Source organism: Podarcis vaucheri (assembly GCF_965113315.1).
Source record: "Podarcis vaucheri genome assembly, chromosome: 3".
Taxonomy (NCBI): Eukaryota; Metazoa; Chordata; class Lepidosauria; order Squamata; family Lacertidae; genus Podarcis; species Podarcis vaucheri.
Genome location: NC_138761.1, coordinates 26,426,537 through 26,440,237, shown reverse-complemented (window position 1 = coordinate 26,440,237; position 13,701 = coordinate 26,426,537). Strand labels below are relative to the sequence as shown.

The 13,701-nt window shown below is 45.4% G+C and overlaps 1 protein-coding gene and 1 long non-coding RNA gene across 7 annotated transcripts in view; one reads left to right on the top strand and one right to left on the bottom strand.

Moving 5' to 3' along the window:
* Positions 1-13,701, top strand: part of LOC309529766 — a 589,156-nt gene that overhangs the window by 419,232 nt on the left and 156,223 nt on the right. The window lies entirely within an intron of this gene.
* Positions 1-13,701, bottom strand: part of HHAT (hedgehog acyltransferase) — a 195,262-nt gene that overhangs the window by 126,444 nt on the left and 55,117 nt on the right. For all 6 annotated transcript variants that reach the window (XM_082217683.1, XM_082217684.1, XM_082217680.1 and 3 more), the window contains one exon: positions 4,493-4,528. In XM_082217683.1, the coding sequence (XP_082073809.1) occupies positions 4,493-4,528 (36 nt within the window). The remainder of the gene's footprint in view (positions 1-4,492; positions 4,529-13,701) is intronic.

The window sequence follows — 13,701 nt, the reverse complement described above, 5'->3', positions numbered from 1 at the left end:
AGTTCACATTGACTTTGCTTTCACATTCACTTTGCTTCAAGAATACAACAGAACTTTCACTGAGCAAATCTCCACTATTAATGAACACAGAGACAGTGTCAAATCATAGTTTAGCACAACATAAACCAGCCATCAACGAGTCTTGGGTCAACACACTCAGTCTTCCCAATATACACAGAGCTCCCCTTCTTTTCCTGGATCTAAAGTAAACTGAATGTTTTGTGTTTGCCCTTCAGACCAGGGCTGGAAACAAGAATCAAGCTGTGGCTGCCAATCAAGTTTGCTTTATGTCTGAAACTGGCAAAAGTAAAGGAGGAGTGTCATCCCATCCAGGACAGGTTGACTGCCCAATTCATTGACTCCAGAACCACTCAACCGCAGCCCAAACACTACTTCCTCCTCCTGTCTTGATTTCCTCTTTTAATCAAACCACAGTTTGCCATTACTTCTGAACCATGGTTTGAGCAAGTCCTCCAAACCAGGGTTTCAAACCAAGAAGTAACCATGCATGGGGAGAGAAGAAGGAGAGCAAAGAGAGATGAAGCCTGTGACTCATTTCCAATTGTCTCAATTCAGCCAATTCAATTCAGAGTCTATAGAGAAGCCTTCTACATAGTGAAGGAAGAGAGAAAGCATGTATACTTTCTCCTTAAAACCAAGCAGAAATAAATATACTGTACTCTATACTCACTGACTATGCTGCACAATGCCACTTTTCTGATGCAACGGGGGTAGACAGTGTTGACTAACCAGCAGTTTCCTCCCCCTTACCTTTGCCAATTTCAGGCACAAAGCACTTAGCAAACCAACAGATGGTTCATTATCCAAATTCTGTTAGTTTTTGGGCAGCACTGGAATAGGCTGGACCCTGTGGGAGTGCCAATCCCAAACACAAAGAATGACAACAAAGGATAACTAGGCTGGAACACACTTCCCTGTGTATCTTCTGGCCTTAGTGCAGTTGCTGGGAGGAGAAGGAGAAAATGCACCTAGAACTCTACACAGACTCTTTTGTGTAGGACAAATTCTGCTTTCACACACAGGTGCTGCATTCGAATGGAACAAACAGAGGATGGTGCTGCATCGAAACAGTTTTCCATAATTTTTTTCTTTTCTTTTGATGTTGAAAGAGATAACAACAAGAAAATAGACATGAAAGCTCACTCCCTTCTATGCCATGATCCTTAAACTAAAAGTAAACATAGCAACAAGTAGCAACTGGGTCCAGAGAATGGACTGGGATCACCAGATACTATATCAGAAGCTAAGTGGTTGTGGACCTCATAAGGAACTGGAATGGTTACGGCACAATCAAACAATTCACTAAAATATTAAATACCATCTCAAAAGCGGTATGTGCTGTCAGTCCTGATCAACAGGACTGATGAATCGCATGTGAGAGCATGGTAGTATTAACTGCAAAATGTCTTCAAGTTGGCTCGTCTGAAACAAAGCATAATTAACACTAACCCGTTTGTACATCTGGAAAATAACAAATTGAAGTTGAGCAAAAAGAGGAAATGACTCCTCCTAAACTCTTTCTCCCAGCCATGAGGGAGGAATACAGGGAAGGAAAATGTGAGCACTGAAGGCTCCCTGTGGTGTGGTGTATCCCTGGTCATTCACATAGCACATAACTATGGTTCACTGTGATACGGAAACATGGCTGCAGCTTTGTGGAAGAGCAGGTGTATTGTCTCCACCGCCATCGTTCTTCCCGAACACTGAGGTCCAGCACCGAGGGCCTTCTGGCGGTTCCCTCACTGCAAGAAGCAAAGTTACAGTAAACCAGGCAGAGGGCCTTCTCGGTAGTGGCGCCCGCCCTGTGGAATGCGCTCCCACCAGATGTCAAGGAAATAAACTACTATCTGACTTTTAGAAGACATCTGAAGGCAAACCTGTTTAGGGAAGTTTTTAATGTTTGATGCCTTATAGCTTTATTATTATCAATAATATTCTGTTGGGAGCTGCCCAGAGTGGCTGGGGAAACCCAGGCGGATGGGTGGGATATAAAGAATATAGTAGTAGTAGCAGTAGTAGAAGGCTTCAGGTTCAATCCCAGGCATCTCCAAATAGAGCAGGGAAAGATTCCTTGTTTGCTATTCTGAAAGGCTGCTGCCAGTCAGTTTAGAAAAATACTGAGCTAGATGGACCAATAGTTTGATTCAGTACAAAGCAGCTTCCTATGTTCCTATTGCCATTGTGTTTAGAGCTAAAAGTCATAAACAGGTTTGCCTGAATAAGAAAGAGCATGTCATCCACTTCAAACCAAAGAGAAAGCTACCCACTGGTACCTCTTCTGTTGTCTGTGAAAGGTCTCAGTAAACAGCCCTCCAAAAGCATTATATTTCTTGTTATTTTAATTTCATATCAATCTCTTGATAGATGACAGATCAATCTTCAGTGCATAAGGCTATTTTCTCTTGCTGCTTATTTTCCACTGCCTTGGTGTCTCCTACACACACCATTAAATATGACCACATTTTACTGGATACCAGGATCGGACACCCACCACACCTCCCTTTCTGAACAGATAAAAATACTGCCTGTCACCCCAAACACATAACATCCCCTGGCACTAGTTGTTTTTTTCTTCCTCAGCCATAGCACACTGAAACCTCAGAGGAGGCAGACTTTTGCATCACAGGAGCAAATAATCTCACATATTCAAGAACTCATTTCCAGTGGGTTTATAAAAAAAAAAAGACGCAGAAGCTTATGGATTTCCAAAAAAGCACAGCAGTCACACCGACATCATAAACTGGCTTTGCAAAACCTGGAAAGAATGAAGTAGCTTCTCTTTTCTGATGAAAATATTCCCACAAATCCCATTATCATGCATGTCTAATCTTAATAAAGCACAGAGAAGCAAGACTGCAAATCACCTATCTATTTTTCCATTAGCAGAAAGCAAAAATATATACCCTCTTCACCTCAGTCAAGTGAGGATCCTAAATAGTTGCAGAACAAAAAATAGCAGAGTAACAGCCTTTGATATCTTTCTGCCAGGTACCTGCCACAGGTGTGTACACACACACACACACACACACACACACTTTTGTTTACGTTTTTTTCAGCTGAATGAGATTCTTTTTCTTTAAGGTATCTGCATTTATCCATATTGTTTTCAAAATGTATCTTTTGTTGTTTTCTGTATTTTTGGTTGCAGGGTGAGAAAGGCAATTCATTAAATGGCTGAATGAATGAATAAACCTACTGTATTATAATAATAAAAATTATTTCCATTATTCCAAAATGTGATAAACTATGGTGCGTCTTTGGTCACGGTTGTAGGATTTTTTTGCCTACTTTTTGAAAAACTAACAAGATATTTCGCTGTTGGTTTTCCAAATTTTATTTAAACATTCTGCCTCTGAAAGGAAATCATTCTTCCTGCCAAGATCTTCAAATAAATAAACAAACCTTACTGTGAGAATCATTAGGAGACCTTTCAATTTAATTTGCTCTCTGGTAGTCAAAGTTGTAGGTTATAATCAGGTCCTGTTTTCAAACAGCACTGAAAAATCACCTGCATGTTTCTTGATCATAGAATCATAGAATCATAGAGTTGCAATAGACCACAAGGGCCATTGAGTCCAACCCCCTGCCAAGCAGGAAACACCATCAGAGCACTCCTGACATATGGTTGTCAAGCCTCTGCTTAAAGACCTCCAAAGTAGGAGACTCCACCACACTCCTTGGCAGCAAATTCCACTGTCAAACAGCTCTTACTGTCAGGAAGTTCTTCCTAATGTTTAGGTGGAATCTTCTTTCTTGTAGTTTGGATCCATTGCTCCGTGTCCACTTCTCTGGAGCAGCAGAAAACAACCTTTCTCCCTCCTCTATGTGACATCCTTTTATATATTTGAACATGGCTATCCTCCTCTTCTCCAGGCTAAACATGCCCAGCTCCCTTAGCCGTTCCTCATAAGGCATCGTTTCCAGGCCTTTGACCATTTTGGTTGCCCTCCTCTGGACACGTTCCAGTTTGTCAGTGTCCTTCTTGAATTGTGGTGCCCAGAACTGGACACAGTACTTCAGGTGAGGTCTGACCAGAGCAGAATACAGTGGCTCTATTACTTCCCTTGATCTAGATGCTATACTCCTATTGATGCAGCCCAGAATTGCATTGGCTTTTTTAGCTGCCGCGTCACACTGTTGGCTCATGTCAAGTTTCACATCAAGTTGATGTGATGTCCTAATTTGTTAAGGGAGGAAACTGACAAACACACACACACACACACACATTGTTGGATCACTTTAGAATGCATAACTATTAACAATAAACCATCTGAGGTGGTATGATGAAGCTATACCACCGATGGCAGCTGGCTGTTTAAAGTCACATAATCTAAGGTGATCCAACAGTGTATAACTGTTGTCAGGTGGCGGACTTCCTCAGAAGGTTTGCCAACACAGAGTTTGGAAAATTATCTTGAAATGACTTTTATATACAACAGAATCCAGCGGCAAATAATAAATATTGACTTACCTGACAAGAAATGTGTGCAGCCCAACATCAAAACTTCTGTAAAAAAAGAAGAAAGAAAATATTTTAATATGCAAGTGTACTATATTAGAAAGTGGAAATAAGCAAAAGGGGTGGGGGATTCAGGCTAATAAATGCAGAAGACCACAGAAGCAATATTTTCAGAGGAGAGGCGGGTGGGCACTTTCTGATAAGAGTCCTACAAGTTCCACTTCCATCAACAAGAGGAGTTGCAGGTCTAATCAAGCACACAATACTGGATCCACTTCTGTACACTTCTGTGCAGAAAGAAGGATGGATTCAAATCAGGGGGAAGTGCAAAAAGGAACAATTGCAATGATTGCAATAAAGCAAATATTACAAGAGGAAGCTGAAAAAACCCTATTTTTGTACCCTACAGATGTGAAAGGCCCTACAATAGGATCCTGCCAGTGGGAGGGGTTTTATCTCCCCTATATGCTGTGGGTCAAGTTTGACAGACGATCGGGGCAATCACCTGATGTCACAGTGACAACAGGTGACCTGTTTTGACGTACACAGCTTGAAATCCAACTGAGCTCTGAGCCTTCTACCGGGAAGACGAAGAAGAGTTTGGACTTGATATCCCGCTTTATCACTATCCTAAGGAGTCTCAAAGAGGCTAACAATCTCCTTTTCCCTTCCTCCCCCACAACAAACACTCTGTGAGGTGAGTGAGGCTGAGAGACTTCAGAGAAGTGTGACTGGCCCAAGGTCACCCAGCAGCTGCAGGTGGAGGAGCAGGGAATAGAAGCCTCAGCACTGCTTCCCCCTCTCCAAATCTCAAACACTGGGCTGCGTCTTGTCGCCTTCAAAGAGGCCATCCTCTGGGTTAAATTCTTCAGATTAGGGAGCAGGGCCTTCCAGCAGTGATTTAAAACTACCCATCAGGGATTCTTTACCCGTGATTCCTGCATTGAAGGGGTGGCCCTTGGGGTATGGTTACCAGATGTCCCCGTTTCCTGGGGACAGTCCCTGGATTTACAAATCTGTCCCCGGACAAAATCCGTCCCCGGATTTCATTTAATGCCCCTGGATTTATATTTTAAGTGTTGTAGATTTATTAGTAGGGTATGAATGTTGCGTGATTGGTTCAATGGCACAAGACACATCATATGGGGACTTCCGGCAAGGCAAAATGGCGGGTGCCACAGCAGCGAGCAGTTCCTGAAGCCAGCCAGAGCCAACTGTGCTACCATGCTGGCTCTGAGCTGCTGAGACTGCTGCTGCTGAGGGGAAACCAGGGATGTCCAGCATGTCAACTGGGGGAATTGCTGACACACACCCCCAGGACCCAAACCGAACCAGGAGCGAAAGCGCCTGGCCACCTGGCAGACTGCCCAGCGGCCCTCCAGGGCCAGTAAAAACCCCAGAGCCGATGCAGGGAGGAGGAAAGGAGAAGGAGAAGGAAGAGAGAGAAAGAGGAAGGAGAAAAAAGAGGGGAGCCCTGACCTTGCCACGCTGCCGCCGCTGCTGAGGAAGAGAGGTAGGAGAGCACCAGGAGGGCAAGGACATGTGGCTAAGTCCAGGCTCGACCCAAGCCTACTCCATGGCAGATAGCGTGCCAAGAGATCAGGCCGGGACCCAGAGGAAGGCCACATAACAGAAGAGACCCAGAAGAGAAGATATTACTTCTTAATTTTCTAAAAAAATAACTTTTTGTAGTGGTTGGGAGTTACTCGTGCGTAATCCTGCCCCGTTTGAGCATCGGATTGCCTGGTTAAACCCTCCAGACTGCACAGCCCATCTCAGCGTGGCTGCCCTTAGTCACTCGTAGAATCTGTCTGTGGGCGTTTCTTAAAGCGCTGCCAACATAAGAGTTGTTTGACGCCTAAGCGTCTCCGCCTCTCACTGCGCGGGAGTCTCCTGCGCGGGGTGGGCGTGGGCAGCGGGGTGCTTGGGCTCTCCTCGCTAACTTCCAACGAAGAGTCCTGGAGCCCCTGCACCTCCCTGTCCCGTTGCTCTCCTGGATCCCTGGTGTTACACTCATTCTCTTCCCCTCCTTCACAGCTGAGTCTCCCCCTAGCGCTGGGACCTTCTCCTGCAGAATCAGAGACCCTCTCCTTCTCCCGTGCCTCTGATGGCAGTTCCCTGACACTTACCTTGGAGGTCCCTTTATGATTCTATGATTTCATGATCTAGTGCCCTGTTTTGGACTACAGCTCCCATCAGCCTGAGCCAACACAGCTGCAGTGCAAAACGTCTGGAGGACACGAGATTGGCAAAGCCTGCCCGAGAGGACACTTCGCTCTTCTTGAGGGCTGTTGGCAGTTATTTCAAAAGCCTGCTGTTTCTCCTTAGCATGCCACTTCCGCATTGGTATTCAGCACACAGTCGTACACAAAGCCCCACATACAAAAATAAACCCAAAACCTGGGGGAGACTCAAAGGCCCTCATGCAAAATGTCCACGCTCTACTGGTAGCAATAACCCATTTGATTAAAACACACGCGCGCACACACACATTGCCAAACAGCAAATAAAAATATACAGCCCTCTCCACCCTGCTCTGAAATAGCAATAACATACACATCTGAAAGTCAAAGCATGTGCAAAACTGTGATTAGTTTGCATTTATGAGATGGCCGTAGGAAATGATGAGTCAGCTCCAACTGCGTCGCAGATGCCCTCAAGCCATTTCCCAACAGTTGCATTTCATCCATGCAATTCCTTATCACCACAGCCCCTTTGAAAGGAGGCTTGGCAGCATTATTGCTGTATCATGCAGCTCGTTAAATGTAAGGTATAAACTATATTATGTTTATGATAGGCCAAATTGTTAACTGGGAAACAAACCTGGCTTAGCCTCCACCAGGTCAAATGTGCCCTTCTTCAAATTTTGCGATGCAGTTCCCCACTCAGAAAATGTATGCAAAAATGCATTAATTAGGAGGGAAGTCTGTATAAAAATGAACATGAAAAAACATGAAAAAATGCATTATACCAGGGTAAATTGCTTGCAGAAATGTGTATGTTATTCCAAACTGCATATTTTAAAAAATGTGATTCTTAGGATAAATTCACCCTTAAATAACAACTTTTCATAAGGACGAAAATTTAAAAAATGCACATTGCTGCAGAAATGTGGCGATCTGAATTTAAGATTAGAAAATGAGAAACAGAGAGAAATAAGATGGCTTGATCTAAGTAGCACACAAAACATCACCATGTTGCAGAAGATGCCACTGTCACACACAAAAACCAAAAACACTAGTATTTCAGCTAGGCATATTCCTAAAATTGAAGAGTTGTGCACCACCACATAAGCCAAGTGAGGAGACCTGAAATTTATGCCCTGCCTTTCCTTCAAGCCGTTCAAGGTAGCATATATGGTCCTGCCCTTTTTATCCTCAGAACAATTCTGTGAGATATGTTAGTCTGAGAGTTACAGTGACTGGGCTAAAGCCCAGTGAGCTTCACAGTTGACTGGGGATTTTAATGTGAGTCCTTCAAATCCCATTCCAACACTTTAACCAGTAAAACACACTGGCACTATTTGTAAAAGAAACAAAAAATCTGCCCTGAATGGAATAAAGATTGAGAAACCTCATTCAGCCAAACACTTCCCATTATGAGACTTGCAAGGTCTCCATAATGCCCCTTTAATAGGTAAGTAATCAAGTGTTACAGACTAGCCATGAAATTCTGGCATAAGTGAAGTCTGCAGGATCCTTGCCCATTCATTCCAACGGGGCCAGAAACTCACGCCGTGCTTTTATCTGTTTTGGAAGGAAGGCACAGTCCTTCCTAATACCACTCAAGTAGTACTAATGCAGATGGAATTCAACTGCTGGAACTTCAAAGAGGCCAACAGTACTCAGTCAATCAATCAGTGAGCAGTGTTGGCCAACAATATTTTTAAAAAGTTAAGCATAATCCCAGATACCGTACAAGAAAAGCGGTAACAAACAAAACACAAAAGTGGTAACAAAAAACAACAATGCACCAGTTATCCACACATATGCACCTCAGATAAATAAGAAGAGCTCAAAGCCATTAGCACAGCAGGCAACAGCGCAAGCTATTAGCCACCAGCAAAAGCTGACATTAAAATGTCATATTTTTAGGAGCAGCCAGAAAGCAACTCCTTCTTCTATCAGTAGGGCATCCCAGGAGACTGATGCCGCAACTCTGCAACTCCCCGTTTGGCATGGCCACCAGTTGAACTCCAGTTGGCAGGGGAACGTGGAGTAAAAGGGTACAGAATGGATGAGGAACATCAGGTATGGGGGTCAGATTCGGTTCTCTAGGCCTCACTACCTGGTCCTCGAAACTCTGCCCAGGTCACACTCCTTTTTCCAGGTTGTGCCCACTAACTGGTCCTGCTTCACCCCCTGTGTGCTTTTGAGTGGCTGAAATGTGTCCCTGAACTCTAATAAATGCCTGCGGGGAAACCAGCAAGCAGGATTCGCACACAATAGCCTTCTCCCCTGTTGTGGTTTCCCGAAACTGGTATTCAGAAGCCTTGCTGTCTCAAAGCCATCATGGCTAGTAGCTCTCAACAGCCCTTTCCTTCAGGAATTTGTCTAATCCTCTTGTACAACCATCCACAGTCAGTTCACAGTCAGTCAGTCAGTTCATGTACTTCAGTGCTGAATATACTGACCAACAGTTGTTCTGTGGGGGTTTCAGGCACAGAACATACACAGCCCTACCTAGAGAAGCCAAAGGCTCAACGTGGGACATTCTGCATGCAAAGCAAATACGCTACCACTGAGCCACAGCCCTTCCATCTATTTATCTACTTGCACTGGTATGCTTTCGAACTGCTAGGTTGGCAGAAGTTGGGGGGGGGTCCTTTACCTTACCTTTACCTACCTTCCATCACTAGATCCCATACCATGATCAGGCAGCCACTCAGTCCACTAACTGTTGATGGGCAAAGGCCCACCTTTCCCCTTCTTCTGATACTTTTATCATTGAACTGAACTTTGAATCACAGAATGGTGGAGCAAGAAGGGACCCAGACTGAGGGACCTCCCCTGCATGTGAAGAAAGGCTCCAGCAGACTGAGTGGACAAGACCAGAAGTGGGTCTAACGGTCAAGGAGGAGGTTTCTGCGTGTGCTGTAGAGGGAAGTGAGGAGCAGAGGGGGCTTGTCAACCTGGGAAGAAGGAAAACTCTGATCCAAACCATCAGCTGCCTTGCGGGATATTGTTGGGACAAGAAAAGACTAAGGAGTAAGCCTGTGATGGCCTGGGACTGGGACTCGGAGCTGGAGGAGTCTCAGTCCTCACCGGATCCTCTGCCTCAGGTGGCATCTGAACCGAGTCTGGGGCCTGATTCTGAAGAGCCCCAGTCTGCACAGGTTCCCCTGCAACAAGTACCAGCTGGGCCGAGTCAGGGGCCTGAGCCTGCCCTGGGTCCAGATGCGGGGATTACCTCATTGCCCTCGGCTGGGCAATCACGTACAGCTGCTCCGCTACCAGTTGGCTCAGAAGAGGCTGAGGCGGCCCCTGGGTCTAGTTACCCACCGACATCTCCTGAGCTGCAGAGACTCAGGTTTGAGAGAAGGAGAGACCTGAGTACTCGCAGGAGGAGTGCTCGCCTTCGGGTGAGAAAGGGAGGTGAATCGCTGGGGGATCAGGACCGGCTGTTATCCCGTCAGAGATAAAAGGCTGTCGGACCTTGCCCCAGGTTGTAGGAGCAACATTGCTGCTTGCTGGAACCTGCCTTGTGCCCAACCTAGCCCAGTTTCCTGCCTTGGCCCTGTTGGACTGACTCCTCGCAGAATCCTTGGAATCGGGACCGGACCTGGACCGTGTGGCTCGGGTTAACCCCCGGGCCCAGCACAAAGCCCTACACAAATCCGGAGTGGAGTCCCTAAGGTTGGGTGTTGCAACTCCCGCAACCAAGTTGGTGTCAAACGTATTGCCCTGTTTTCCTTTGGACCACACCAGTGAAGCCAAGAGGGAGGGTTTTGTCATCTGGGCAACGGAGAGGTCACTTCGGCTGCTAATGCTGTGGTTTGACTTCATCCCTGGAGGTGCACCCTATTGTCTCTCGAGACAGAAGGATGCTAACAGCAACAGAACTTGGACCAGACAGCCCTTCAAACAGAGGACACTTGACTACTGTACATATAAGGAGTTTGGGAAACTGGATTTGGACCACAAGGATAGGCACATGAGATGCAGGTGCACCATCAGAACTAGGCGGCAAAGCCAAAACATGTGAGAGAATCTGCTTAGCGAGGACCGATAGATGTTTTATGTAGGGTTGCAAGAATATGCATGCCATTTCCGAGGCTGTTTAAACTGATAGTTCATTCAGTTCCCCCAAGTAGGGACCATCTAGGCTTTTAAGTTTGGATTTCAAAAGCAGCCACTTACTCACTGATGGACTGAGCCCCTGAAACTAGAATATCTCAGCACCACGGGGGTCTCTTTCAAACCCAGGCCTGCTTGACAAAAGAAACCTTCGGGGACCATCCACTCTTTGAAGAGGAACGGGATGTGGAACAGCTAGGTTTGGAAGAGCTTTGCAACATTAAAACTGGCTTTAATGAAAAGCCTGCTCCTATGGGGAGGAGTCAGCAGGATTCTAATGCCCTCAATTAGTTTGAAATATTTACTTGATTCAGCTGCTTTGATTCCTTCCTTTAATTTAAAGACAGTGCGAGGGGTGTGTGTGGAATATTCCCACCACACAGAAAATCAGACGACGGGGAAACGTCACAGTGGTGCCTTTCTGAAACCGGCACACAGAGGAAGGGAGAAGGAAGTGTCAGCTTGTCTTTGCCCTTCCTTTTCTTTCAAGCTTCAGCTGCTGAATAACTCCCCGGGGGGGGGGGGGGTTAAAGAAATGGCTGTTTGGTTAGCTATCAGGGAATGAAGACGGCTACAGATGGGATGCAAGTCAGAATCAGCTGTGCTGTGCAAAGCAAATTGTGCCACGCACTGCAACCCTCACATTAGCAGAACGTTAGAAGGGTTAAGGTGCTTATTTTCCTCCTTTTGCAAAGCATTCTTAAAATAGGTCTACAGCAACACAGCCCCAATGCTGATGCAGCAAAACAAAATCCTCTGCTACTTTCCACAGGATTAGCAATTATTCCTTTACTATGGGGCAGTGGGATCAGTCGCCATGGTATGGGGGCGCTGAGGCCTGTCGGCACTCAACTATACAGTGGCACATATAACGTTTTAAGTGTGATTTAAGCACATTATACAAACGTGACACTAGATGGTGATGGTGAGCTTATGGCAAATTCAATCTATTTTTCAAAACTTTTTTTTAAAAAAAAGCATTTTCACATCATTTTTTAAATATGTGTCTAGATTCCAACTTCTATCTGGTTTTTGGAAATAAACCTTCAATGTTGCTACCTGAATCATAGTTCAGTCAGTTGTGCATAAGACTTAATCTTAGGGTCCTGGGTTTGTGACCCTCATTGGACAAAAGATTCCTGCACTGCAGAGGGTTGGACTAGATGGCCCTTGTGGTCCCTTCCAACTCTACAATTCTATACTACGCAGTGCTTTTTTAAATAGAAAAATAGGTGCCAGTACTCACCATGAAGTTGTCACAGTAAGTACCCTTGAGTGCCCCTTGGGGGGAAAACCACTGATTCCTTGGCAGTGCAAAGCAGGGACATTCAGAGTGAAGCAGCAGCTGGAACAGCTGCAGAACAGGTAATTTTTTTGCCATCTCTTCTTGCTTGGTATTTCCTGCTGCTATATTTGCAAGAGAAGAGTTCTCAGACTATCTGACTTACAGCACACCTGGCCTTGATGCTGGACTTCTTGGAGGAGAGGGTGAAGAGATGGAAAGAGTTAAATTGTTTCATTGTCTTGAAGAGAAACTGCTAAAGGTAAAGGTAAAGGACGCCTGACAGTTAGGTCCAGTCGTGGACAACTCTGGGGTTGCAGCGCTCAACTCGCTTTATTGGCCAAGGGAGCCGGCGTACAGCTTCCGGGTCATGTGGCCAGCATGACTAAGCCGCTTCTGGCGAACCAGAGCAGCACACGGAAACGCCGTTTACCTTCCCACCGGAGCGGTACCTATTTATCTACTTGCACTGTGACATGCTTTCAAACTGCTAGGTTGGCAGGAGCTGGGACTGAACAACAGGAGCTCACCCCGTCACGGGGATTCAAACTGCCGACCTTCTGATCGACAAACCCAAGGCTCAGTGGTTTAGACCACAGCGCCACCCGTGTCCTAGAAACTGCTAGGTGGGAAGAAAACAATGCCATGTTTGATATGATTGAAAGGGAGCGAGCAAGCTATGCTACTGATAAGAGAACATTGGAGACCACGGGAGAAGGAGAAGGCAACAAGTCACGCTGTAGGGTCTTCAAGGAGAGCTGCAGATTAACCACTCTGTGCATAGCTGATGCCTTAAAATAAGGTAGCAACACAGGGGATTGACTGTGCATGTGAAAAAGTGTGAACTGATAATTGGTTAGTGGCTGAAACGAGGCTTTACGGGGTGAGTTTGATAAAGTTTACACTGCTGTATCTATGCTTGCATTGCCTTTGTATCCTTTGTAGTGACTTCCGCATTGGAGTTGCCACTTTGCACATGCAAAATAAAAGTTTACTTATATATTACTATGTTGTTATTGACCTCCAGCAAGGGAACCACTACAGAGGAAGCTACAAACAAAAACTGGGTTGATGTGACTGACTTTTTTGGGTTAAGGATTTCTGAGCTAGGGAGGGGTGTGTGTTGGTACTCAAGTTCTTATTTTTCTCCACTGGCTAGAGGGTGGGGTTATAGGGTTTTTTTGTTGTTACCGTGCTGCCAATATTGTTATTGCTGTTGGCAGGGTACGGTTTTACACACACACACACAGAGAGAGAGAGAATGTTATGTTAACATTTCTACTACTTTCCTATTCTATAATGCAATTATGTATATGTTCCTCAGTGTAAGTCACATGAAGACCTAGAACTAATAAGTTCAATAAATAAATAAATGTTTTTGCCTAGCTGGAGTGTACCACTGAAATCTGAAACTGCCTGTCAAGATGTGTCTGACGGAGAGAGGGAGATGAGAAACTAGACTACTGTACAGACTTTTGCCACGGGTTCTTTCCGCCACTGACACGTGGCCCTTGGAACATTGCCCAGAGGGGAATATGGCTCTCAGACCACTGCACTAGCTCTGCTCTACCTGCTTCAGTTCAAACCACAACTACCACCACAACTACCACCTTCCATCAGTTCCCCTTTTGTTTGTATTCAGA